This window comes from Grus americana, chromosome 20 (assembly GCF_028858705.1).
Source record: "Grus americana isolate bGruAme1 chromosome 20, bGruAme1.mat, whole genome shotgun sequence".
In the NCBI taxonomy this organism is placed as follows: domain Eukaryota; kingdom Metazoa; phylum Chordata; class Aves; order Gruiformes; family Gruidae; genus Grus; species Grus americana.
In genome coordinates, this window is record NC_072871.1 from 1,624,325 (window position 1) to 1,651,860 (window position 27,536).

The following is a 27,536-nucleotide window of genomic DNA, read 5'->3' on the forward strand; positions in this document are numbered from 1 at the left end:
TGTTTCCGAACCCGGGCAGATCGGCCGGTGCTCAGCCCGATGCCGCGGTGGCTCCATCCCCGTGAGCAGGGATCTGACTCCGGGGCCCCTCTCTAGCAGAAGACTGCGGCGCTGGGGAGGGGGGGTGGTCTCCATCCATCACCTCCTGCCACGGCCCCCCGGTAACACCGTGCCCTTCGGTGACATCCCCGAGGGCAGGGAACCATGCCAAGGGGGTGACGGGGGAAGTACAGAGGGCGTCAAAATGGGGAAAAAAGGCCCAAATAGGAAAGGGAGCTTTTTGTGGCAGAAAGGAAGGGAGGAGCCTGCTTTCTGGAGGAGCAGCAGGCAGAAGCCCCGGCTGGAAACGGGGCTGGGGCAGCACACACCCGGGGCTCACCTCCGCGGTGGGCACCCGAGCAGAGCAGCACCCGGGGCTCCGCCGTCCCTCCGAGGAGTCAGGCAGGCTGGGGGCCACGGGGGCTAAGTGCGAGCAGCACCAACAGCGAACTTCCAAAGCGGAGCCAGTCCTACAAATCCCAGGGCTTGGGAGCGGGGAGGAAGATGCAGAGTACCCCCCGGGCTGAAATCACGAGCCCAAACTGCCGCGATGCCCTCGTGTGCCCGTGCACCGCCCCAAATAACCCCAGCGCCGGAAGGGCTGATGGCAAACTGCTCCCGTGGGGAGGCCTTCGCTGTGGGGAGCCCTTCGCTGCGGGGCGACCTCGCCACAGGGTTTGTGGGGGCTGCAGCCCTCCAGGTCTCCCAGCGCTGCTGGGCCGGCTGCCTTCCCACCGCAGCCCGTGCCAGGGGGCTCGTTAACCACCCCCCGGCAGCCTCAACGTGTCTCCGGCATCACCAGCACTGCCCCGATTTTCTCCCTGGCCCAGACCATTTCTTCTCCCCACCCGCTGAACAAGCGAGCCCCCGATTCCCGCTCAGTGCCTCTGAGCCACGTGTCAGAGCGGCACGCGGGGAACCGGAGCCCTTTCCACGCCGAGCGAAGGCCCTGAACACCAAACACCCGGCTTCTGTCAGCAGCGGTGCCACGGGCTCCTGGTTTTCCTCCTCCAAATGTACGGCCACAATCATCAAAACCCAGAGCCATGGAAAATGAAGTGATCCCCCTGACAAACCAGTGTGCACGTTCTTGGGTTCGCTGCGTGTTCCTTTCCTTTCCAGCTAACAATTTACTTCAATAGAAATGTACTGTTCTCCCTTACAAATTCTATAAAAAGTAAAACATTCTTTTTACCGTGTAGGTATTTCGCTTGAAATTCAACAACTTGATCGGCTTTTTCGTTAAACACAATCATGTTTTGAGCATCACGTTGCGAAGGTTCGCCCATCCGGTTCACCATCATGACAATGGGCCGGGTTTGTGCCCAAACCGTGGGGTGCAGCCCTTGCAGAGTCCGGTGCTCCCCAAATCTTGGGGGCGAATGTGCTGAGGACGGCCGCAGGTGCCTGTGCTTCACCTCCCTGCAGCCTCCAGGGGTACCTCTCATGTGGGACCGCTCCGTCGCTGGGATGAGAGAAGTTTCCCAAGATCCATCTTTAGATTTAACGTTTGTCTCGTTCAGACGCGTCTAGCGCCGGGTCTGACCCACCCTCCTCGCTGTCCGCGTTCCTCAGGACACGGCTGAGCCGTTCTGCTGCTTGCGGGAAGCCCTTTGCCGGCCCTCCTCGCCGGCGTCAGCCATTTCTTTGCGCTTTGAGCTCCGTGACATTGCTCAGGCGCTCTTGCTGGGGCGCGGAGGACGCCGACACGTCCGTCAGGAAAACATGGCGGTTCTTGACGCCTCCGCCTCGACGCGCCCGGCTCCGGCTGCGGGGTCTTGGGAGGGGTGGGGGGAAGCTCTGCAAATCCCTTCCCCTCAGTTTTGTGAAACACGGATTAACTTTTTGGTGCCGGCAATTTTTATTGTCGTTTAGACGTTGGTCACAATTAGATCACGGAAACGACTGACGCGACGCTCGTCCTGCTCACGCGAGGACCGCGGCGGTGCGACGGCCGCCACCAAACTCCGCAGGAGCCGAACGCCGCTCGATCACCCTGGCCACGCCGAGGGTGGAGCGGGGCTCCCCGGGCCCCGTCCTTCCCGCACCGCCCGCTTCGGCAGGGACGGCCAGCGGATGCGCGGCGCTGCCGGGACGGCCACCCTCGCCACGGCCGGCCAGAGCCCACGAGCTCTGCAGTTGTCGGGTTCGCCCGCGGGCCGGCACCGGGAGGGGCACGGGCACCGGGTGCCGCCGGGCACCGAGCAGCGCAGGAGGACGAGGATGAGGAGGAGGAAGGCGGCCGGGGGCCGCGGAGGGGCCCGAGCTTCCCACAGGCGCTGAGGGGGAACGCGGCGGCCGGGCGGCCCGCGGTGGGAACCCCGGCCCGGGGGGCCGCCGGGGACAGGGAGCGCGGTGCCGGTGCCGGTGCCGGTGCCGGTGCCGGTGCCGGGCCCCCCCGGGGCGGCGGGGACGAGCGGCCCCTTTAAGCCCTGCCCCCACCGCTCGCGCTCTCCAGTGTCGGCGGCACAAAGCTTCCCGCGAACGTGACGTCACCGCCCGCGCCTCCCTCTCCCGCCCGGAGCCCGCTCCCGAGCCCGCGCCCGCGCGCGGCGCCCCTTCCCCACGTGACCGCGCGCCGCGCCGCCCGCCCATTGGACGACCCGGCGGCGTAGTAAGAGCGACGCGCGGGCGGTGCGGGGCGCTATTGGTCGCACGGCGACGGGTGGGAGGTGGTGCGGTGCCCCGCCCCCCCCCTCCCCGGGTGTGCGCGAGGCGGCGGCGCGTGGCAGCGGCGGCAGCTCCCGCTCGCGGGCTCTGAGGGGCGAGCGCGGGCGGCGGCGACCCCGGCCCGGCCCGGCCCGGCCCGGCCCCGCCATGACCGACTTCAAGCTGGGCATCGTGCGGCTCGGCCGGGTGGCCGGCAAGGTGAGCGCGTCGCGGCCGCGGCCTGAGGGCGCCGGGGGCGCGGCCGGGCGCTGCGGGCCGGGCTCGGCCGCGCCGGGTGGAGCGGGGGGCCGCGGGGGGTGTGTGTGTGTGTGGGGGGGGTGTGTTCGGGGTCCACTTGGCAGCGGGTGCTGACGGGCCGCGCTGCTGCCGTGAGGAGCGGGAGGCGCGGGCGGTCCGGCCGGTGCCGCCGGGAGGGGAGGGGAGGGGAAGGGAAGGGAGGGCCGGACCGGGCCGGGCGGCCGCGCTGACGGCGTGCGGGCGCGGTGTGTTTCAGACCAAGTACACGCTGATCGACGAGCAGGACATCCCGCTGGTGGAGAGCTACTCCTTCGAGGTGAGGGGCCGCCCCGCTGCCCCCTTCCCCCCGCCGCTGCCCCCCCTCCGCCCCGTCCCCCCGGTGCCGCTTCTGGCCCCGCGCGTGCTGCCCGCGCTCTGCCGCTGCTCCGCCTCGGTCGCTTTATTTTGCGTGTTTGTTTGTTTGTTCCTTTATTTTTACCCGCCATACCACCCCCCCTTCGGGTGTACCCCACGGACCGGCCGTCGCCACCCTCGCCGCCTTCTGCGGGCGCCCGGGCCCCTTTGCCGCCGGTTCTTGGGCCAACGGTGCCTGCGAGGGCTTTGCCGTGGGACCGGTTTGCGGTGTTCCGGGGGGTGGAGGGAACTGCAATCTGTTGTTGAAGGTTTTTAACTTATTTTTAATTTATTTTTGTGTGACACGCTTAATAAAACCGCTTGTGGAAGCGCTCTGCCCCGCAACTTTCCTGCTTTGGGGGGAAAGAAAAAGTTTGAAATTATTGAAATACCGATGTGAATGCTTTTAAGCAGGAAAAAAATTCTGTTTTTCCCGTTTTAAGCAAGCATTAGTTTTAAACAAATGAATTTATTATATAGCTTTTTGTTTTCAGCTTTCTATTTGTATGCTTTTTGAGAATGGATAATTTGTTTTTCCTTATTTGGTCTGGCAAACTTTAAAAGTTTTTACTCTGCACGTAGTCTTGGATGAGAAAAACTTCTTCTAGTGTAACTTACTATGGGACCAGAAAAAATGTTTTCTCTTAACATCCACTGAAAGAGGGTAAGTGGATTCTACCAAGGCTTTGAACGGGAAAGAATTCTTGATTACAAAATCTAAAACGAAGGATTTTTTTGGAGGAGGGACCATCTTTTGCTTAGAGCCTGTGGTGCAGCAGGTCCTTCACAGCTGCTGTTAGAAGTCTAAGTGCTGTGGCAATGCTGTACCAGAAAACACCACTTTTGCCCGCTCCTCCTCTGTGGTAGCTCGCTGTCAGCGTGCACTGTCACCGAGAGTGGTAACACACTGTGAGTGTCCTAAATTTGTCTAGTGCTTGGGACAGTTCACAAGCATTAGTGCCAGCACAAAGTTACTGAGCGGAGAAAAGAGGGCAGGACCACTCCTTTCACTAGCAACCCCTAATTAGATTGGGGTAAAGCAGCACTGAAAACAAAGCCTTGGTGGCTTGCTGATGGCCATAGAGAAAATCTGTGCCAGAGCGGAGAATGGATCCTGGCCCTACAGGCTCAGAACTGGATTGTCGCTGTTCTTTGTCCGAGCAGGACTCCTGCTGTGCACAGCCTCCTTTCTTCCCTTCCCCGTCTTCATAAATGACAATAGCAGAGCTGGTTGGCTCCCCTTGGAGGTTTGAAACAACTCAAGTTCCATTAAGGTCAAGCGACCTCTAGGAGACAAGTGTTAAATGTTGGGTCCTTCCTGTATCCTGGTGGAGCACGTGCTCTGCTACTCGGTGTTGGACGTTCTCACAGCCTTTCCCTTTTCTCTAGGCTCGGATGGAGGTAGATGCCGATGGAAATGGTGCTAAAATATTTGCTTATGCATTTGACAAAAATCGTGGAAGGGGATCTGGCCGTCTCCTGCATGAGCTGCTTTGGTAGGTATCATAAGGAGAGCTAAAACTTTAAGGGTTCACTAAGGTGGAGTTTGCTGCCACCAACTTGTATGTTTTTTATTTCTCTGCCAGCAGTATTTTAAATCTTCTCATGAGGCTTGCAGCTACACTTAGCTGGAAACCCAGCACAGGGGGTGCCCATAGATCTTACTATGGTTTGGTTTTGCACTGAGTCTTCAAACAGCTGAGTCTCTGTAAAAATGTTATTCCAGGGGAAAACTGTGATAGGTGAGTATTGTTCTAGCAGAGGCAGTTTAAATCTGAGAAATGCTACTAAAACTTCGGTTCAGGGGTGGGGGAGCAGGGGACTGGCTCCATTTGATAGGTGAAGACTAACCTTTTGAGTGTTGTTTTGTTTTGTTTGTTTTTTTTTTTTTTGTCCTGTGATAATCAGGTACGTCTTACTGGCACCAGTGAGAATTGGCAGAGCACTGGAGAGAGGTGGAACCTCTGATAACTTAAAACTTTGGGGTTTTTTGTTTGGCCTTCTGGAAAGCTGCCTCAGTTGGTGCTGATGGAGCTTCATATCAGCTGCTACGTCTTATTTTCCATATTCTAAGAATCATTGCTTGATGTCCTTTGTAGCTGCCAGTTTAGATTCGGAGGCCAACTTAGTTGTGAGAGATTAGCTCATCTGGTGAGCTAATACACTGCTCTTTCGTGGGTTTGTAGAAAAGACAGGGTATGGTGAAGAGAAATGTTATTTCTTTTAAAAGCCTTTTTTGAGAAATTCAGCCTGTTTTCTAGTCAATTCCATAAACTATGCTTAATAGTCACAATGCCCAAGATATCACTGTGCTTTTATTGTTCCAGGTTACTTTTTCTTCCCCAAACTAGTCTCTGTACAAGAGGAGGGAGACAGGAAGAGTATCAGAGACCATTATTATTATTATTTACAATCTACCCATTAAATATGGATTTTAACCTGCATCTGTTAATGTTTAATCTTGTTGCACATATATCTTTGGTGAAAATTATTATGAAGTTGGCTACGCTATGTGATGTAAATCACTGTCAGCTACTGCTAACTGTGAATCTCACACTGTAATAATTGTCGTTGGTAAGTAGCCCTAAACAGCACCTTAAAATTATTCCAGCTGACTGTTGAAGGCTGTGTAGATGATGACAGTCCAGCTATTTGCTTATTACACAGGTCAGTCATTGCCTCTTCTGGTTTCTTTTACTTAAATTAGGAAATAATTCTCATGTATTCAGTTAGGTAGTTCAAATTGTGTCGCTCTAGCATCCACTGGTGGTAAAAAAAAATCTGAGATTGCATGTGTAATAACGATTTTTGAAAGTCATAAAGGTGTGGTGTAAACTGTCAGGCAAGCGGAGCTGCAAAGTCAAATTCTTTGACTAGAAAATACGAAATATTTCAGCTGTTTCTGTAAATTCAGTTGGATACCTTTGAGGGTGTACGTTTTGCTGTGATCTTTAATTACAAGCTAACACAATGCAGGTTAGTGTACCCTCGTGACTGAGTCTCCTGATGTCTTTAGAAAGCCTTTTGGCTACAGGTGCTCTGTAGTTACTGCCCCTCCTAAACAGAATAGCCACATTGTTCGCTTTTACTTCCCTGCACTGGGGACTGCTTTGAAAACAAACCAGAAATGTATTTTAGTGGCAGGTCCTTCCCTTTGCGAGAAGTAGTAATGCTGAAGGTTTTGGAGCCTTTGAAGGACAGGAGGGATGGGCAGTAGGAGTCATTAAAATGTAAGAAAAGGTAAATTAAATGCAAAAAACTTCAATTACTGCAGGTATAGGAGTGTAATTTAACTATTCTTCCCCAAACATACCCCAAAAAATCAGTTCACCCTGAAAAAACTAACCTGATTGTGCGTTTCTGGTTTAAGATGTAGGCATGTGTTGGATGCTATTGCAAGTAAAGCAGATTTTAAATTTTTTATATTTTTTTAAAATTTAGTTAAGCAGGTATCTTTGTTCACGTCGTACAGCCCTCAAATAGGAAGCTGGTAGCTCCCAAAGGTGCAGCCATGACAGGGACCTTCTCCCACTCATCCCCCAAAGCCTCTGCCGAGTGAGAGCTGTGGTTCTGAATGGGAACCACTAGCTGAAAAATGCCCATGTTTGCTGCAAATATTCTTTCAGGAAGGACTTCTGCAGCCTCTCTTGTGCTTGCTGTGTTTTCAGGATGGACTGTTAGCTCCTCCAAAGCAGGATACGAATGTCTCTGGCTAGGGACTTGCAGAATAAGTCTGTCGTCTTCTCGCCCTGTTCCCTGTATAGAAATCCCAGCTTGCTGTATTTTGGCTGGGTGTAGTGATGTTCCCTGGGGAATAGCAGCATCAGGAGATTAGTCATAAGTATCACTAACTGTGTGTTCAAGAAGACATCTAAGACCCAATTTCTTGGTTTCTTTAGAGCACTTAACATCATACTGCTTATAACCTACTCGGTTATGGCTCCTGTTGAGTTGTCTGTACTTGGCACTTTTATTACGGGCCTCCCTTCTCAAGTTAGCTGCTGAAATACAAAAAGAACAGTATCCAGTTAATTCGCTGAAAAGTTTCAGTTTGAGTGTTTTGCCTGGCATCTTGTAGGAACTCAGGTGTGGTTGGGGAGATGGGAGCCATGGCTCTGCAGGAGAGTTGGCTGCCTTACTGAGGCTGTTTCTTCTCTGTCCCTTTCTGCAAGGGGAAGGCAGGCTCCTCCCTGAGCCTGTTCTTCACTGCGCAGTTCTGATTAACTTATGGAGATGGTCCATGCTGCACACTTCTGAAGTGTAGGTCTGGGGAGAGGAGTAGTACGTGCTTCTGCATTCAAAGGTTGCTTGATTACATATGGAGAAAAGGGAGCATCCCAAATTTGCTAGTGCTAGTTCTGGCATCTCTGTCAATGGGATATGTTTTAACACTTACTGGTCAGCAGCAAGGCCCAATTTCCACCTTTACCTTGAGACCTCTATCACCTGAGGTAATAGAAAAACTGACAGCAATGTAGACGAATGTGGGTTTATACAAAGCGAGGAAAGTGGGCTCGCTCTGCTGGTGAATTCTGTCAGTGTTTGCTCATGGAGGGTGGTGGGTGCAGACTTTGTAGGAGCAGTGGTAGGCATGTGCTACTCTACTCTGTCTTCCTGGTGTCACGAGCAATCTCTTGTAATCCCCTCTCTTTCCCCAGCTCCAATCTGTCTCAAACTCATTATCTAATCCATTTCAAAAATATTTCTTAACTTGGTCTTAGACTCCCCTTCTCCCTTTCCCCCTGCACAGTTTGCTCTTGCTCTGAACTTCTGTCTCCTCCTCCCAGATTCCTCGTTCGTATCTATCCCATCTTTCTTTTTGGCACTTTGTCCTAGTCTCAGTCTGAGAACCTTAACTCCTTCCCTGTCTCCATATCTGACTGATGCTCACCTTCATCTCTTTGGGTCCACATACCTCCTGGGTTTCCACTTGTAGCCCTTGGGATTCCTGATTTCCTTTGCCAGACCCTCCCGTAGCCTTCCACAACACAAAAGTAGCTTTTCCTTCTTCAGGGCATTTCAGCAGACTCCTTTCCATAGTTTGTTTGCTTTTGTGTGATGGTGTTTTTTTGTTTGTTTGGTTTTTTTTTCTCCAAAGGAGGATTTTATGCCTTTTACCTTCAAAGGAAGAGCTTCTCCCTCTTCTGTGGAGGTCCAGGAGCCTCCCTAGCAGGAGGCCCCATACTCTGTTCCCGTGCAGGGCTGCTGTTACAGGAAGAATTGCTTTGCCTGTGAGCTGGAGCATGGGCTGCGTGTAGCCTCACCAAGGGAATTTTTCTCATTAAATTCTAGGAAGTTTTGGGGCATTTGTGAATTGCAAGTGGTTTTCTTTCTCCCAAGGTGTGTAATTTAACCATATCTGGGTGGATTTTGACAAAGAAAACAAAAGACTACATTTTTCATTGTCGGTCACATTGAAATGAATTTCCCTGTTCTGCTGTATAATGCTAGAGCTTTTTAAAGGGGAAAAAAAAGTGGGGATTTTTTAACTTGGGCAAATTGTATCTCTTTAAAATTGGATGAGCCATTTGAACTGAAATATTGAGTAAATGCTGAGCTGGAAGCAGCATCCAAACTACACTTGGGTAATGTTGTAAGTAGCTGTTGGAACGGTCTCCTAGAAGGAATCGCTGGGTAACGCTCAGCGCACTCAGTTTTACCTTGTCCTTCTTGCTTGCTGCCAGCGTGTTTTCTCTGTGCTGTGAAATTAATCGCGGCTTAGCAAACAAGACAGTTTCTGTCCAAGCCTTACATTGCAGGTGGGATGGGGATTCCTGCAAGATGTGATACGGAAACTCATCCAGGCATAAGGGTGCTTGTCAGTGAACTTGATACCTCATGAAATAGGGAAAGGAGAGACAAAAAGAAGGTGGAATGGGAAATGAAAGCTGTTAGAATGCAGTAGGAAAGAATTGCAGTAGGAGTTAATGTGCAGCCATCCTCCTTGCTAATAGTCCTGCTTTGGTTTTGAGCAAGTTTCAGTGGATGTCTCTTGGTCAATTGTGGAGTCCTTGCAAGCTTTCTATGTGTTACAATTAGAGTTTGAAAACCATTTGCATACTTGGTGAAACCTCTGTCCTGTTGCTTGTTGAGAGACATTTCTTCATAAATAACAAACTCTGGGACTCCACACCAGTGCCAAACTTGCATAAATATGTCTGATAGAATTTCCTATTAAAATAATAAACCAGTACTGGCACCTTTCAAGCCTGCTCTGTGGAACACAATAATTACATAGATGCTCTTGCAGTAACTGGAGTAGTTGTCTCTGGAACTTTCTTTGCAATATGCTTACAATTAAAATATACCATGATTGTCTTTTGATTCAACTCATTTATAATGGAAATAACCTCCTGGAACAAGTCTCTTTCTTCTGGGAGTTGATATATCTGAAGCAGCCACTGTGGTCTGTTGGCAACCCAAGCTTTACTGTGACTGTTTAGGTGACACTGGACAGCAGGCTAGAATGCAGCGAATCTTCTGGAATTAGTAGGATTCTTTGCTTTTTAGCTACGGAGTCTTGTTCATCACTGACCTTCATGTTGGTTTTGTCTCCCCTAGGGAGAGACACCGTGGAGGTATTGCTCCTGGATTTCAGGTGGTGCATCTGAATTCAGTGACAGTGGACAACCGCCTAGACAATCTGCGCCTAGTTCCTTGGGGTTGGAAACCCAAAGCTGAAGAAATCTCTAGTAAACAAAGGTAGGTCAATATTTGGCAGGGGGATGCCATGAAAAAACTTGAAAACATCTTAAATTGTGGTGTCTCCTTCCTTTAGTGATTTTCATCTTGGCAGAGCCTTTTTTATTTGACCTTGGGCTACTTATGCATCACTATATATCTTAGCTTCCTCACCAGGGGAACAGAGTTAATGCTCGCTGTTCATGCTAGCTGGGAAGGGGCCATCTAACCCCATGGTGTTATGCAGAGGTCCTGCTGTGCCAGATGTTCTCACCGCAGTAAAACAGTAAGGCTGCATTCCCTTCCGCTCGAGTGATGACATCTGGGCACGCTGAATTCAGTCTGCAGATTTTACTGGCTTGTGGCTCCTATCCTCGGGCACCGCAGTCCTAATGCGACCTGCAGAAGCCAGCGGCTGCAGAACGCTTACACTTGTAACCGTATAGTTGGATTGAAAACAAAGTGAGTTCCTGAGATCAGCTTCTGTCGCCTTTCACTTCGTAGTTTGTGGGAAAGAACTTCCTATGTGCTGTGTTACACTGATGTTACTCAAAGCACATCAGACTCTTAATGTCAGGATGGATTTGTTTAATTTATGATGTAATGCAGGTGTACTCAGTTCTGGTGAGACCCCCATAGACTTAACATCACACTAGGCACTTGTCTGCAGCACTTGTGAGATGGGGGTATTCAGAGCTAATTAAACTGATTTTGAGGAGATGTAGCAAATGGCAGTGATTCTATCCTAGCATGGTTCTAGGAGTTCGAGAACAAGAAACAGACTTCAAGCCATCTACACAGAAATAATTTTGCTTGCTGTAAATGTTTCTTGATAGATACTTTTTAACTCTTTTTTGCATTTGAGCTAAAATAACCCTGAAAAGATACTATATTTGATGAGTATGTGTAGTCTGATGCTTAGGAGGCCAAATACAATGTTAACCCTGCCTACTTAGTAATAAGTTTAGAATCAATTTCCCTGTATGCTTACTATGAATTTATGGACCAAACTTTTACTTGTTTTTTTTCCAGGGAACAAAGTCTGTATTGGCTGGCAATCCAACAGCTTCCTACAGATCCTATAGAAGAGCAGTTTCCTGTACTGAATGTAACACGATATTACAACGCTAATGGGGATGTTGTGGAGGAGGAAGAGAACTCATGCACATATTACGAATGTCACTACCCCCCATGCACAATGATTGAAAAACAGGTGTGTTCAACAGAGTTGAAAGCAAGTGTGTAATGGCTCGGGCCACTGTCCGTGTCCAGGGATTTGTTCCATAAAATGTAAAGCCATTCAGTTGCTAAAAGCAAGAATTCTTTTTAACTTGGTTTTTCTTTGGCGTGAATCTTCAGACTCTACGATAACTTTCAGTTTGAGAGAATATAGTTTTGAACTGGGACAATAAATGACCTAGTGGCTTACTGGGAGGAGTATGATTTCTGCAAAGTGTATGAAAAGACAGGTGGAAGAGTTCCTCTAGGGACCCAGAGCTGGAAAGAGCAAATGGCTGTATGAGACAGGGGGAGAAAGCTTTGCGAGAGGTTTTGGGTGGCAATGGGATCAAAAAAAAAAAAAAAGTGTGACCTTTCACGAGAAGAGGGTGGATTTGAGTGGCCTTTGTTCAGAGGAGACCTGAGAGGAAAGCTGGTTCTGGTTCTTGGCTGTACGTAGATGAAATGAAGCAACATACGTGATCTTGATCAAGGGTGGCAGAGAATGAGATGTCCAAGGGCTGTCCCTCTGTCAGACAGATGTCCTTACCTACAAATAAGAAGGGCTTTCCATGTGATAACAAATGCTGAGTTGGCTAAAATCATTGTGTGTCACCTTTCTCTTTGAGGAAGGGAACGTTTGCAAAAATGGTCTTAAATGCCCTCCATTTGAAAAAAAAGTGAGCTTTTGGGTCTGCATACAAAAGTTTCCTGCATAACCCTAAGTTTGTCAATGGCTGAGCTTGTGCTGCCCTTTAGGATCTTAAAATTTAAGATATTTGTAGTTCTAAACAGAACTGAAGTTGGTGGAACAGTAGCAATATGAGAATAAATGTGACGTGCTCAAATATTTTGTCTGTTAAGCCCGTAATACAATTCTGCAGGAGCAACTGCAAAATCAGCAAATGCAATTACTTCAAAACCTATTGCTACTGGTGGGATGTTCGTATTTGTGATGGGTGCAAAAGCCTTGATCATAAACCTGCTTGGGAAATGATGCTGGGGTGCTCCTTGGCGCTGAGCAGGCTCACTAATGCTGTCTTGTGTTCTTCCTAGTTACGTGAATTCAACATTTGTGGCCGATGCCAGGTAGCGAGGTACTGTGGGTCACAATGCCAGCAAAAAGACTGGCCTGCTCACAAGAAACATTGTCGGGAGAAGAAACGGACCTTCCAGCAAGAGCTTGGACCAGAACGATGACCGGGTGGCGCAGGCCTCTTAGCAGCAGGATTCCTTCTCAAAGGCATTGGACTCTTGCTTTTGCACAGTAATGACAGACTGCTTATTGAAGCCAGAGGCACTGAAGAAGAAAAACCCTGTGATGCTTGAGCAGAATGGCTGACTGGACTAAGCCAGCTCTGACTGGTGCTGTGGAAAGGGATTGGGTCTACCCTTCCAGTATTATATTCTCAAGCAAAAAGACTACTGTGGAGGCTCCAGGCAGGAAGCTTCTCATTATTTATATGTTAATATGTTTGTAAACTCATGTACAGTTTTTGTTAGAAATTCTTGATAGGACTCATTAACTGTAATGTTCAGATGAGAACATGTTGTTGGCCTAAAAGTTTTAAAAAAAAAAAAAAAAAGAAAAAAAAAGTCATGTAGCAAAAGCTTTTCCTCCCATGTGGCTAGAAGTATCTGTGGCTGTGCCAAGGCCAGAAGGCAGGCTCCGACATCAGCAGTTACTCTGGAGAACTCTGCATGGAAGTTATATTTAAAAAAAAAAAAAAGGGGGGGGGGCAAACAAAGTAAAGTTTGGAATGAATCATTGTCTACTCTCTAGCTTTCTCCTGTTCCCTTCCAGCTGCTTTCAGAGCACAGTCACGCTGGGACGTTGGAAATACCGACTCAGTAGGAACCAGTGCACCAGAACAGAAACTGGAGCGGAGCGTAGGGGACCATCTGGGATCTGCGCGTACAGGCAAGCTATAGCTTGTTGCTGCCTTCAGAGGAGGGCTGCTGGAGGTTCTCATTTAAGCAGCCAGTATTTTTAGAAAGCTGAATTAGCTTTCTTGTTATGAAACCTTTGTATATAAAGTAGTTGTAGGGAAGCTCAGGTAGTCAGCTGTGTGTGGATGTGGTTGCCCTTGTGGCTTCCCTGTAAGCATAGCAAATACTGTAGTGATGTGCAGATATGTTTAAATGATCGAATATTTGGTAATTTGAGTTATTTATTCATTTTTTTAAGAGATGCCATCAATCCAAGAATCATTTTTGGGGTTTTTTTAATGTAGTAATGAGTAAAGTAATGTGGGAGGAGGATTTGACTTGCAGAGCACATGCCTGTTCTTTTCAGACATTGTCATGTATAATCTGAAAGGTCTTTTTTATTTTTGCCTTAGAAATATAAGGAATATCAACTGAGTTTCCTGAAGAACTAAATGGGTAATTTAGTGCCAGGTGTTAGTCTTACTTCACAGTAGAAGCATGTGAGCTGCTGAACGCTTAACGCAGAGCCTTTCTCGGAGTGCTTAGTGAAATGGGTATTTTTTTATTTGTAAAAGCCATTAAGAATTTAATTTTTCAATCAGGATTCACTTTGCCACTTCATGTTGCAATGTTGGTCTTGCTTGTATTCAATTTGTTAGAAATTGAACTGAAGAATTGAACAGAATTGCTGTGGACTTCCAATATTATATTATGTTTCTAATATCTGCACAGGAAGTTCGTAATTATTAGTATTTGGGTGGGTTTTTGTACTTTGGCTTTAAGCATCTTGGGAAATAACAAAGAACTTGTGAAGCTTCCTGCTGGAAGTTCACTTGGTAGGCACGCTGTCAAGTTGCAACTCTCAATTCATGGTTATACTGTAACTTTTAGGTTCAGGCAGCCTAAAATGCCCTTCAGTACGAAGAAGTCAAGCAGGACCTAATCAAATTTTCCTGTAACGGGTGGTGAGATTTTTAAGGAAACATTCAGTTATTTGCTTTAAATGAACTGTACAGATTTTGATGAATATAAAATGAGACATAAGGAATTTTTTTATTCAGGGTAGTCCATTGAAAAGGGCAGGAGTAATGGCTCTTTTTTTTTTCTTGCCTTTTTAAAAGGCTGCTATTTGTCATGGCAGTTCTCCATTGTGTTACCAGTAATCACGTTTAGCAAACTGCAGTGCAGTTTTAGAGTGTCTAAACACTTCCGCAGCACTGAGCAGGGAAAACGGCCAGTCCTACTGTTGGTGGTGTTGCTGCAATGAGAAGTGAGGACAAAGATAGACTGCAGATAAGTCCTGATGGGGCAACAGGTAGATTCCTCTTGAGCAGCAGATAATGGGAGTGGAGGAAGGGTGAGGCTTGAGCTAAAGAGTCTGCAAGAATAGGAGAGTTGGGTGCTCAGGGTGATCCTGATCCCAGGGAGTGGGGAGGGGATGGGAGGGTGAAGCAGGGAGGGAAGATGCCCGCTGGGTTAGGGGTCTGCTAGGCCATCAACTGAATGAAAAGTAATGAGTTGCCTGGACGTCCTGAAAGGCCTCGGTGAAATAACACAGGTACTGACCTTAGCGTGTGACCTTCGACTCCAGACTGTCCTTGTGCTGCAGGAGGGACGTGGATACAGGGATTTGGACTCTAAAGGTCCTGGGGACTGTGTCAAGCATGTCACTGCCTGCAGAACAAGTCTTCCAGATTGGTGTGGTAAGCTGTGTAATCAGTGATTCTGGCAGAAGATCTTTGTAATTTACACGGATCTTCCCTTGTTGTAAGGTCGGTCAGAAAGGAGCCAGTTGCACTCAAACATGGCAGCTCTGCTTCATATAGCCTATATGGTTTTTCAGAGGATGAAGCCCTTGTAAAGGACCTCCTTTCCCCTCTTAAAGAAACCAGGCTGACATGGATACCCTCGTATGGGCAAGTATTTGAAAAGCACAAGGTTAGGTACATGGTCATTTGTCTTAGAGCAGGCCTGTGCAGTACTGGTACCTGAGCTGACTTTTCAAGGACTTACCCTGATGGAGATGCTCTCCATCTCAGGTGTTTCCTGCAGGGAGGAAAAGAGCCTGCACCTATGTCTTATTCCTTGGTTCTCTGAAGCATGGAGTACTCTGTACACACTCTGACTCACCTGTGGACCAAAACAAGGCTTAATGAGTCAGGGTTCCTAGACAGGAATATCTGCTTGGCAGAGGAGCTCCAGAAGACTTCTGGGGGGAAAGGTGGCCGCACTTGTTGAGCTATGAAGAGTATAGAGAGAATGAGTGCAGTGGGTTGGGATCAGGGTATTCTGCACTGCCACGGCCTGTTGTACAGCCATCTATCTCTAAGCCGTGATGCCTGTTGAGCTGCTCGAGGATCTCCTGATTCATGGGCTTTTGGGTGACAGAATTGGGCTGGTCAGGCCAGTGCAGGCCTGCTGGCTTGGGTTTGCCTCCGGCTGTGCAGCCACGTTTCTGAACGCACGTGGCATCTTGTGCAGCTGACGGGGATGTGTGGGCCTGAAAGGTTCCTGCTGGTGGGTCACACGGCTTGGTTGTGAGTCTGCAGGTGTGGGTGAACATCTGTCTGGTGTAAGCCAGTTCCAGGAGGACCCCATGGGCTGTGACAGAGGGGTGTGCACATCATGGAGACACCGTGAAGTGTTAGTGCTTTCCCCCAGGTACTCTCCCTCACGTCAGAGTAGGGTGGTACTACCAATTGGAACTTTCGAGTCACAACTCAGACTGTAAAGATCATGGTTGGCTGAAAGTACACAAAATCTGAAATAATGTATTGCAGGGCTCTGTGCTTACCTTTTGCTGTTTGACCTTTAATGCACCCATAGGATTATACATTCAGGTTTTCTCTGTGGTGGTAATTTAATTTTAAATTAAACTGGTGAAGGTAAAAGGGGCAGCTGAAACACAAATGCTTGCAGGTGGCATGGAGACTGTGTAAAACACCACATTGGGGCCAGGAGCAAATGGTTACCACCCATCAAAACAGAACTGAGAGGGGACAAAAGGTTGGTGTGATTAAATAGCAGTGTGTGGGATGCTTGTAGAGTAAGAAGAAATCCTTTATCAACTGAACTTGTGTCCAAATGTAGAAGATGGAAAGAGTAAGATTTGGCAGGTGAAATGTGAAAAAAACAAACAAAAAAATCCAAACCCCAAATAATGCAAAGGAAAATGGAATACGAAGAACATTCAAGTTTTACAACTTGCACAAATAATTTTGAAAAAAAAATCAGGAACAGGGAGACTGTCACAGTCAGTAGATGTGATGCACAGTAAAGGGAAGGTCTGGCCTGAAGATGAAGTCCCAGCAGGAAAAAAACCCCCAAGTGAATTGTTTGCATATGTGTTTGCTGTGAAGGAGCTGGGGGAGTTCACACAGGAATACTTCCATATGGAGAGTTTGATGGGGAATCTGTTTAAATGAGGAGTGCTTTTGGGAGAGATTAAAGTTCAGATGAAATGAGCAGTAAGAAGTTGCCAGGACCAGACGGTGTCTCCCACGGGCTCTAAGGGAGCTCGAGGATGGATAAGCCAAGGTACCAGCTGGGATGGTAACCTCTCCCACAGTACCCACGGCAAACCTGACACAGCTTCTGAAATGAGTTTCAGGACAGATGTGACAAGCTGCAGCCAGGTGAACGCAGCACTTGCATGTAGCAAATCACCATTGATGGCAAAATATTGGGGGGAGGGGGGGAATGTCAACATGGGTTTTGTACGGGGAAGTTGTGCTTCAAAACTATTGGAATTGTTTTAAAGGCATCAACAAGGGGAGGATAAAGGGGATTTGGTTGGTACAGCGTGCTTGAACTTCCGAAATGTGCTTTGATTGTGACTTTGCTCAAGGCACTTTCAGAAAAAAGGCTGCTATGGGAAAAGGGGAATGTCACCATGTGGACAAACGCCTGTCTAAAAGACAGGAAAGGGAAGAGTGAAAAGGAAGGGTTTTGGTGGAGGGAAGTCAACAGTTGAATGTCCAATATATTAAAAAAAGTAATTGGGAAAATTGTAATGAATCAGGAAGGTGACAACATCCACTGATGAGGTTATTCAGTGTAATAATGTTATTCAGTGTAATAATATAATAAAGGCTGAGTGAAGAATTGCAGAAGGATCTTATGAGACAGACTGGCAGATGAAATTCAGTGTCAACAAACATAGTGTTGCTCATGGGGAAAACACCAAAAGCTGAGCCCTTAGCTGACTGTTTTCCCTCAGCAGTGAGCCCTTTGGGCTGTGAAACACAGTCCTACAGGAATTTCTGCTTGGGGAACAGCAGCGAGCCGGCCTCAAGGAAAGGACGGGAGAGCAGAGACCAGCACCAGTGTGTAACTTGTCTGTGTGCGGGTCTCACCCTCCGTCTCATTCGGGACTGTGAGGAAGGGCTCAGGGCAGGGAATTCACATCCCTCCGTGGTCCGGAACAGCTTCTGCCAAGGCACAGTTACCTCAGCCGCGCCTCTACTCTGGAAGAGCGATGGGTGACAGGGATATGAGGAAGGTCTTTAACAGGGGCAGAGGGAGGATGTCAAGGGAATTCTGATGTCGATTTTCTCTCAGACGAGCAGCTGCTGGGTTAAAACTGAGCAGCAGTCCTTTGCCTAACACGCGTTGGAGCTGCGGGCCCCTTGCCACGGGATGCGGTGAGTGCCGGAGGGCTGCGTTTGGGAAGGGCTCGGACGACTTCACGGGAAACCCTCATCCGAGGGCGGTTAGGGACGGGGCGCAGCAAGTCCCCGACCTGCCTGTGCCAGCGAGCCCGGCTCGGGCCACGGGGCTCCGCTTCGAGGCTGGGGGGCCGGGCTCGGCGGCCCGGGCGGGGGCAGCACCGCCGGCGGGCCGAGCCGAGCCGGGCCCGCCCCGCGCCGCCCCTGACCGGGAAGCAGACGGATGGCGGTTCCGCTGCGCGGCGGCGCGGAGTCCCCGGAGCCGCCCCGCGCAGCATGAGCCCGCCCTGAGATGGCGGCGCCGTGCCGGACGCGGACGCTGCAGGTGGTGGACACGGAGTTCAGCGCTGACGCGGTGGAGTGGTGCCCGGTGGAGGGCTGGCACAGCATCCTGGCCTGCGGCACCTACCACCTCCGCCCGCCCGCCGCGGTGAGCCCGCCCGCCCGGCACCGCACCGGGGCTCGCTTCCACCCACCGGCCGCCTCAGCCCCCGCGGCCGGGGTCGGCGAGTGTTTCCCGCCCTTCGCGGGCCACCTCAGCCGGGCCTGGGGTCGCCCCGGGCCGCCTCAGCTACCTCAGCCGCACCGGGGGTGGTTTCCCGCCCCTCCCGGGCCGCCTCAGCCTCCACCGATCGCCTCAGCGGCGCCTCGGTGCCCCCCCGGCCGCCTCAGCCCTGCTCCCGGCCCTGGGCCTGTCAGCCCCCGCGCTGCGGGGCCCTGCCTTGTCCCACCTGCCTTGGCTTGAGGCGGCGGCAGCCTGTGGGGCTGATCGGGCCCCGCGGTGAGCGTGGCTGGCTCTGAGGGAGCTGTGGTGGCTTTAATCCCTCAAGAGAGGGACTTGACAAGTAGGAGTCCTCTGCCCTGCTCCAGCCAGCCAGTCCTGGGAAGATCTTGTGGGGAGAGAGGTCTGCGGGAGGAAGAATCACTCCTAACCCTACTATCTGATTTTTGATGCAGACTGACTCCAGGGGAAGCAATGGAGCCTGTGACCGGACTGGGCGCCTCTACCTGTATCACTACAATGAGGAGCAGCCTTACATCCCGCTGACCGAAATCCAGAGGATTGACACTGCTGCCATCCTGGACATCAAATGGTAATGCTGGCTTGTCGAGGCTTGGAGCTCACAGCAGCATGATCTGCCCTTCTGGGGTCCTGTTTTGGCTGTTGGCATGGCGGCAACAATAATAGTTACTAACTAAACTGTTCCTGGCTTCTTGGAGGGAAGTATTTTCTGGTTTGCTCCAATGAGCAAAGGCTGTGTTCATTTCTGTTATGCTCTTCTGCTTATTTATGAACAGCTGGTCAGTGACTGTGGACCTCTTTTGTTTATACAATACTATACAGTAGATTTCTCCTATATCTAATCCCCTCCATGCAAGTTTGTGGGAACTCAAGGGGCCTTAGATTTTCTTAATGAGATTTTTTTTGGTCAAGTACCTTGTGCATCCTGGAATAAAAGTTACGACTTTGCTCTCCTCCTAAAATACAAGAAAGATGGACATTCAAGACTTGTTTCACTGTTGATCTTTTAGGTGCCATGTTCCCGTTGCAGAACATCCCATGGTTGGCATTGCAAACTCAACAGGTGCCGTGGAATTTTGCCACCTGACTGGAAGCGAGGTAGGTGGCTGTAACGCCTGCTGGGTTTTAACCCGTATTTGTTACATCTCTATATTTATTAGCAGTGTGTGGAGACTTGCAGGAAAGCTGTATGGTTTCCATGGCTTCCGCAGTGTGCTTAGCTTTTTAAACACTTCTTTTGTCTTCTGGTTATGTTTCTCATAAATTCCACAAATTTGTTCATGGCCCCAGAGAGACTGGCTGGGCTGTACCCACCTGCAGAGTGTGGGAGGTGAGGGGCAGGAGGGGAGCCGAAGCAAACCCTGGAAACTCTCACTTGAGAATAAGTGTGGACTAACTGGTAAACACAGCAGAAGCTGCAAAGTTGTTAAAAGCAGGGAAGAATTTTGGAGAGGGGTGCCTTTTGGTTGGTGAGAGAAGGGAGTAATCAAGAGAGCCATTCCCACATGGTGAAGAAAGCGGAAGCCAATCTATAAGGGAATTAAACTTCTCCTGCACTTCGTCACTCACCGAGAGGAAGCAAAGTTTAAGGGCAGGTTGGTGGGAGAGGGGAAGCAGGAGGGTGGGGATCCTGGGTGTGCATGTTTGCCCTTCAGCTAGTATCAAGCAATTGGACGTTGCTGTGGGACAGTTCATCTCTTCTGTAGTGTGTAATATGCTGGAAAACACCTGCTGTAGGAGTAAGCAGTACAAGTGGTGTTATATACCTGCTGTCTTCCCCGTCCTAACCCATTCCTCTTCTTTCCAGTAGAAGAACAGCTGCATGTTGGAGCCGTGCTTCAGGGTCGATCTTGGGGCGCAGCGCCTGGCCTTGTCTTTAGACTGGTCCACAGGGCGAGAGCAATGGTGAGGATGGGAGAGAAAGGCCAGTATTGGAGATCATCGTGTGTGAAGTTCTACTTAAGAACTGCTAATAATAGCATGTGTAGGAACTTGAAACATGGGCTAGTGAGAAATGGGAGAGAATTGGTTTGGAAGCGGCTCCTCCTTCTCTCAAATGCTCACACATTTGATTTCAGAAGTGGCATGGCTGCATGAAATAACATGAATTAGCTGTACCTTGAAAGAGGTAGGGTATACGTTTTCTGTAAGTTAAGTGCAAAACGGAGTGGTGCTTTAGGTGTGAGGCTGGAAACTGAGGGGATCAGGCAGTCATGCTTAATGCTGTGGGGCAAGTGTTTAGTGGCTTTTGCTAATTAAAGCTGTTTCTGTGCATGCTGTTTAATGAATAACTAGAATTCTCAGTTCTACTTTCTTCTTCCTTACATTCCTTCTTCCTCTTGTCTCTGCCCTTCAAGATAAATGATCATTGCCATGATGAAAAGTCCCTTTAGAGCATGTCACTGTTGTCATTTGAGAGACAAATAACCCCTTCTAGAAGCCAAACGTGCAAACTTCACATCTCTGTGGGAAGGGGGTGACCCTGTATCTCTTGTGTGGAACTTTGGGAGATTCAGTACAGTTTAGTAACTAGCATATACTATAGAACTGGAAAGAAGCCCTGAGTCACCAAATCAGTCCCTACAGTTGCAGGTAGCCAAACAGAAAGTACCCAGTTCATGTCAGGGAATGTCAGAGAATCTGTGCACTGTGAGCTGCAAAACTTTTGCCAGTGGTCTGAGAACCTCGTGTCTAGAAACCGCAACTGTATTGTGCCACAGGAAGAGAGCAGGAAAGGTCAGGATCACCCAGATGCCCGGGATAGCAGGGAAATAAAACATTTCTTCATACTCCGGAACAGGGAAGAGCCTCTGAGAGGTCCTTGTCAGTCTGACTTGGAGGAATAAAGATCCCTCTTCACATGGAAATTGTTTATTGATGTAATATCAAGCATGAGAGAAGTCAAGTTATGCATCAAGGAGAAAGAAAGAAAGACCCAAGACTGGTTTTCTTTCCCTCACATCAGTGGTTTGCTCCCCCTGGGAGATCAGGGAATGGCGATCATTGATGTAGATGATTTTAAGATGGGACGGTCTGAAGCTAAAAAGAACTGTATAAATGCATGCATTCCTTCCACTGTACTACCGGTTTCTATCAATGTTTAGTTGAATCAAACATATATAGTATTATGTTACATTATCTGTCTGTACTTTAGCTGCTATTTGTTGCTCTAACAGCTTCTTAGGACACAGGTTTCAGTAATTTGTAATGTTTTCTCTGTATTCCACTGCAGTGGATGTCCTTTGAGAGTGATCAGCAGTGATTCGGAGGGGAAGCTGAACCTTTTCTCCATAGATGAATCTGCTCCTTCTGTGCATGTCCTGAACCAGTGGGAAGCTCACAAATTTGAGGCCTGGATTGCTGCTTTTAATTACTGGGACACCGATATTGTGTATTCAGGTCTGTAAGGACTGGGAGTCTCATGTGGGGGTGTTGGGGAGGGGGCACCTTGTTCAGGGATGTGTGTTCCTTGGGATTTTACTTTCCAGGGTTGGGTACGCTGCTCACATCGCACCTTGTGTAAGAGCTGGGGCCTCTGCTAGGAGTAAAAGGCTTCTCGATTGTGAGAAGTGGTTGGAGTTAATTAGGAGAAGCCGTGCCTTTTAAACTGTACTTTGGCTGGCTGTTGGCAAAAAAAGATGATGGAATAGAATAGAATGGGTTGGGTTGGAAGAGACCTTAAAGCCCATCCAGTCCCACCCCTGCCATGGGCAGGGACACCCTCCACTAGCCCAGGTTGCCCAAAGCCCCATCCAACCTGGCCTTGAACACTGCCAGGGAGCCAGGGGCAGCCACAGCTTCTCTGGGCACCCTGTGCCAGGGCCTCAGCACCCTCACAGGGAAGGATTTCTGTCTCAGCTCCCATCTCCATCTCCCTTCAGCTTCAGGCCATTCCCCTTGGCCTGTCACTCCCTGCCCTTGTCACCAGCCCCTCTCCAGCTTTCCTGGAGCCCCTTTAGGGACTGGAAGGGGCTCTATGGTCTCCCCGCAGCCTTCTCTTCTCCAGGCTGAACAGCCCCAACTCTCTCAGCCTGTCTCCATAGCAGAGGTGCTCCAGCCCTCTGACCGTCTCCGTGGCCTCCTCTGGACTCACTCCAACAGCTCCATGTCCTTCTTGTCCTGGGGACTCCCGAGCTGGATGCAGCACTGCAGGGGGATCTCACCAGAGCAGAGCAGAGGGGCAGAATCCCCTCCCTCGACCTGCTGGTCACGCTGCTGGGGATGCAGCCCAGGACATGGTCGGCTTTCTGGGCTGTGAGCGCACATTGCTGGGTCACGTTGAGTTTTTCATCCCCCAACACCCCCAGGTCCTTCTCCTCAGGGCTGCTCTCAATCCATTCTCTGCCCAGCCTGTAGTTGTGCTTGGGATTATTTCTTGTGGTGTGCAAAAGAGAGCAGAGAACTTCTAGAGTCCAGTCGTCTTACCTTTTTTTTTCCTTAGTGAAGTGAGGGTATTGATAATGCATGTGTCTTGTGGCAATGAGTACTGTGAGCCTCAAATGATGTTTGGTCTGGCCACTAAATGCTATGAGATCCTAGGGCTGAAAAGCATCAGCTCTGTATTAACTCCTTTGTCTCAGTGCCCTGCACTGGCCATTTGGATGGTGTTTGGTGTTCAGGGCAACAACGTTTTGTCTCCGTGCAGGAGGAGATGACAGCCTGCTGAAGGGCTGGGACACCCGGCGCAGTCCCGAGACTCCTGTCTTCACCAGCAGGAGGTAAGCAAGCCGTGGCTGCAGCTGGACCCTAAATCTTTGACATTCAGGGAAGAATCCCTTCCCAAATTGTACATTGCTGTCTCTTCCCTCTGCTGTATGTTGCTCTTTTGCAGGCATTCAATGGGTGTGTGTAGCATTCAGTGCAGCCCCCACCGAGAGAATCTTCTGGCTACTGGCAGGTAAATCCCTTTTAGCTGCTCTTCACTAGCGTGACCAGCCTCCTCTGTTATTTCGAACGTGCTACTGCTGCTCAAGCTGTGGTGTCTTCAGAAATTCATGTGATCTTTTCTAATTTTCTTCTGTACTTGTTGCACTGAATCAGCTTTGCTGCTTGTCTGCGTATTTATTTGTGCTGTGTCTTCAGCTATGATGAGCACGTGCTGTTGTGGGACACCAGGAACATGAAGCAGCCGCTGGCAGACACCCACGTTGAAGGTGGAGTTTGGAGGTTGAAGTGGCACCCAACCTGCGATTTTGTGCTGTTAGCAGCCTGCATGCAGAGTGGATTCAAAATCCTCGACTGCCGCGGCAGCATGGGTGAGTGTTCAGTGGAGCAGGGATGCTCTCGCGCTGCTCTGCTGTTCTCCTTTCCTACCTGCAGGTTAATGGGGGAACTCCAGCGCTGAGCTTCTGTAAAGAGCTAGATGTCAATAGAAAAGACAGAGAAAAGGCAGCTCTGGGGAGATCTAATTGCGGCTTACCAGTATCTAGAGGGGGCCTACAGGAAAGATGGTGAGGGACTGTTTATCAGGGAGTGTAGTGACAGGACAAGGGGTAATGGGTTTAAGCTGAAGGAGGGTCGATTGAGATTAGATGTTAGAAAGAAATTGTTTACTGTTAGAGTGGTGAGGCACTGGAACAGGTTGCCCAGAGAGGTTGTGGAGGCCCCATCCCTGGAAGTGTTTAAGACCAGGTTGGATGAGGCTTTGGGCAACGCGGTCTAGTGGAGGGTGTCCCTGCCCGCAGCAGGGGGGTTGGAACTAGATGATCTTTGAGGTCCCTTCCAAACCAAATCATTCTATGATTCTGTGAATAGCCGTGGACTTTTACTCCAACTTGAGGTAACTCTTCCAGCTTTCCCAGACCTATCCTCACCATTGGCCTGCTTGGTTGTGCAAAGGCACTGTCATTAATCATGTTTAAATCTCTCGTAACTTCTTTTCCTGGGAAGAAAGCCTGTTTGTTTTGGTGTGAAGGCATTACCTGTTGACATGACCATTCCGGTTTGCATTCATCTTGACGGTTCAAAGAGGTTCTTCCGAATGTCAGGTGGTGCTTTACTGTCAGCAGAGTGTCTGGTGAATGGGCTATTGCCTCAGGAAGGAAGTGCTGAGCAGTCTGGTTAATCTAGAATAACATGAATAAGCTCTCCATGTGAATCAGAAGGTATTTCCATGATTAAAAGCTGTTTGCATTTACATTACAAATACAATCTTGCATAAAATGGGTGCCTTCCTGGGTTTCTCCAGGCCTTGGGCACATCTACAGCTTGCAAAATGAGGATTAACATTTCTCCTGTACAGGGAAGGGAGGAACTTGATGTCCGTTTAATATCAGAGTAAGCATCAGACTCTGAAAGCTCACGGGAAGAACATCTGCAATTTGTTAATAACTGAAGCCTGGTCTGGCAATCTTACCAGCTGTATTTATACAGATACCCTGTATGTATCCCCAGCTCAGTGGGGATCGCTCTGTGATCTGTCTTGTCTTTCTTGAGCCTTTTTGGGTGTTTTGAGTAACGAGGCTCTTAAACCTTGTGCACATTAAACCCTCTTATCCTATCTGCTTACTGACCCAGGGAAGATCAAGGCTAGTGAGAGGTGGCTGAAAAATTGTCACGAGAGGCAGTGCCTCGTTCCTCCTAGAATGCTAACTCTGATGTGAGGCAATAACCAGAGAACTCTTCCTGTGGGACACAGCCAGCGCTAGAACGGCTTCTGAGCAGTCTGCAACCATTTCACTTGATTTCTGCCCATTTCATACTTTAATTTTTTTTTTTTTTTAAAGCGGAAAACATGGAGGAATGTATCATCCTGTCGTCCTATGTCTTGCACAATTCCTTGGCCTACGGGGCTGACTGGTCAAGGCTGTGTCTGAGGGATTCCTTGACTGCAACACAGGACTCTGCTGCTGCGTGCCGGTCTTTGGAGGAGCCTGTGGGAAGACCAGAGGAAGACGAGAGACTGAGTTTGCAGGTCCAAAACCTGAAGATAATTTATGAGTCTCCTACAGCTACTTTTGACGTCATACTGGATGAGGAGAGCGAAGGCCCTGCCATGCTGCTCAAAGCAGAGGAGGGTTCCAAGCTGTCAGGGGATCCTGACCTGGGTAGGGGCCCTGATTTGAAGGGAAGTTTAGATCTGGCTGGGGGTCCAGAGCCAGGGGGAGATCCCGGGTCAGCCAGCGGCTCTGGCTCAGGAGCTAAGAGACCCAACGGAACGGGCCTGGACAGAAGCAGCGATTCAGCCAGGTCTCTAGACAGCCCGAAAGAAATAAGCATTGTAGCAACTTGTTCTTTCTATGACAATATCCTCCATGTCTGGAAATGGGAGATGAGCCTGGTGACCCCTTTGGAGACGCCAAGTACTGGATCTCCATCGGAAAGAACAGCCGAAAGTTTGCATTGACCAGTCCCAAGGGAGAGGGGTGGGAAAACTGTACTGAGAGCAACACCTGAGCTTGTGCTCTAATTTCTGTTGGGCTTTTCCAGTTTTATTGTCAAGCTTGTGAGTCTTTTAGGGCTGATACTGATGGAATTACTGGTGTTTTATTTTCAGCACTGAGGAAAGCCTTTGCTTTGAGGAGTGTGGTCAAGCACAGACACATTTATTTAGTTTTCCCTTAACATACTTGTTCAAAGTAGGCCAGCCTTCCTCACAAAGGCTGCTTGTTTGTACCTTAGATTTGAGCCCCTTCAAGGCTGGTTTGCGTTTGTTCTGCTGATCTGTTAAGCCCGTTGTCCTCCTTCCATCAGAAACCAAACTTGTCTGGGCTGCTGCGTGTAGACAAACGTGGTGTGTGATCAGACGTTTCCCCGAATGTCTCAGAAGAGCCCAGGAGTAGAGGCTTAGCTGTGTGCATAGCTGGCTGTGTGACCTGTGAACGAGCATGTACTTTGAGAAGACACTCAAATGCTGACAGTGCAATGTGCTCATAGTGATCCTGAGTAGAGAGAAATTCTTTTTTAGACAGAAATCCAAACTGACTGGTACAACAGGCAGCAGTGCAGTGACAGGAAGCTTTGTTCTGAGCAGGGCCTTTCTTGAAAGGGTGCTGGTGTATCTGCACAGCCTAATTTTACGTCAGACTCCTCACCTGGTTGCAATCTCACTTTATCACTCTCCAAGCGAAGCACAACCTGGTTTAGCACAAATCTTGTAGCGAACCCCGCTGTGTTTTAGTGCCACGTTTAACCAACCCCCCGTAGCCTCTTGGTATTGAACTCACCTTTCTGCTCTCCACAGTGAGACGCACATTTCGGTCCAAAGTCAAGGTCTTTCAGTTTTTTTAAAGGTGAACAGCTTTAAGATCAAAACCTCCAAAAAGTATAAGCAGTGTTTCCTGATGTCTTTTAAGTTCAAAATAAGTGAAGAAACCAAAATGTTAACAACATTGCCCTAACTACCTCCAGGAATGGCTGCGGAATTTCTCATGGTTGCTCCATCAGCTTTCTTGCACTGTGAAATATCAGCAAAACACCGTTTCTGGAACACTTTATTATCTTCCTAGAAACAAAAAACCAGCTTAAACTAGGTAAGTAACTTCTAGCTTGCATGGTTTCTCTTTGAGGGTCCTAAAGAATTAGTTGTCAGGAGGGAAAGAAACACCAGCAACAGGTATCTGTCTGTAACAGTGCTGCATCTAAACCGCGGTACAGCAATCAGAACTTCACTGCTTTGAAACTCCTTTTTCAAGGGTGAGTGTGTATTTTCGAAATGTTCTTGAGCACTGTTACATGAAGATTCATATTAGTATTGTGAACAAGAGCTTTTGTTAAAAAAAAAAAAAAAAAGCCACCCTATTTTTGGATGTTTCTAAAATAAAATCAATATAAGTGATTTATCTTTTTTGGTTGTTTTGATTTTAAAAAGTCCCTCATGGTTGGTCTGTGTGAGAACTTTCCACCTTGTCCCGTGACGGCGCAGCCTCTTGGAGGGCGTGTGGTGGAGGCAAATGTTCTTCGGGAGCCAGAGCAGACAATCCAGTTTCCTCCCGCTGCGGTGAGAACACCCAGGGTGTATCCCTGTAGCGACACGGCTTTTGACTATGACTCTGTTTTAAAAGGTTGTAATGCTTTTTTTATTGCCGTGGGAGATTACGAGGAAAGTCTGAGGTTAACGAAGCTGGAGCGGCATCACGGAATGCGAGCAGATTGGGGTGCTTGATTTGTGCGTTGTGCCGGTCCTTGCTTTGCCCCGAGAGGTGTCGCAGTCTGCCTTTGCGTAGGGAGGTAAGGCAAGT

General features: G+C 49.1%; 2 protein-coding genes across 3 annotated transcripts; both read left to right on the forward strand.

Moving 5' to 3' along the window:
- Positions 1-2,737: 2,737 nt before the first annotated feature.
- ZMYND19 (zinc finger MYND-type containing 19) lies at positions 2,738-14,463 on the forward strand. The gene is made up of 6 exons (XM_054848761.1): positions 2,738-2,907; positions 3,203-3,262; positions 4,729-4,835; positions 9,901-10,041; positions 11,053-11,233; positions 12,295-14,463. Exons 1-6 carry the CDS (start codon positions 2,857-2,859, stop codon positions 12,436-12,438), a joined length of 684 nt encoding a protein of 227 aa, XP_054704736.1. The 5' UTR covers positions 2,738-2,856; the 3' UTR covers positions 12,439-14,463.
- Positions 14,464-18,046: 3,583 nt separating this feature from the next.
- On the forward strand, positions 18,047-27,133 carry DPH7 (diphthamide biosynthesis 7). Of its 2 annotated transcripts, none has more exons than XM_054848759.1 (9): positions 18,047-18,264; positions 18,792-18,928; positions 19,368-19,455; positions 20,168-20,262; positions 21,590-21,756; positions 23,003-23,075; positions 23,189-23,254; positions 23,398-23,612; positions 25,083-27,133. In XM_054848759.1, the coding sequence occupies exons 1-9, from the start codon at positions 18,127-18,129 to the stop codon at positions 25,700-25,702; spliced, it is 1,599 nt and encodes a 532-aa protein (XP_054704734.1). In that variant the 5' UTR covers positions 18,047-18,126; the 3' UTR covers positions 25,703-27,133. The 2 variants fall into 2 exon arrangements, with proteins under 2 accessions (XP_054704734.1, XP_054704735.1); XM_054848760.1 differs by having other exon boundaries at positions 23,440-23,612.
- The last annotated feature ends 403 nt before the right edge of the window (positions 27,134-27,536 follow it).

Coding starts and splice junctions, on each gene's coding strand:
- ZMYND19 (XM_054848761.1), top strand. CDS start 2,857: ATGACCGACTTCAAGCTGGGCATCGTGCGGCTCGGCCGGGTGGCCGGC. Junction 3,263..4,728: donor TGGAGAGCTACTCCTTCGAG/GTGAGGGGCCGC, acceptor CCTTTTCTCTAG/GCTCGGATGGAGGTAGATGC. Junction 11,234..12,294: donor GCACAATGATTGAAAAACAG/GTGTGTTCAACA, acceptor TGTTCTTCCTAG/TTACGTGAATTCAACATTTG.
- DPH7 (XM_054848759.1), top strand. CDS start 18,127: ATGGCGGCGCCGTGCCGGACGCGGACGCTGCAGGTGGTGGACACGGAG. Junction 18,265..18,791: donor ACCTCCGCCCGCCCGCCGCG/GTGAGCCCGCCC, acceptor TTTTTGATGCAG/ACTGACTCCAGGGGAAGCAA. Junction 23,255..23,397: donor AATCTTCTGGCTACTGGCAG/GTAAATCCCTTT, acceptor GCACTGAATCAG/CTTTGCTGCTTGTCTGCGTA.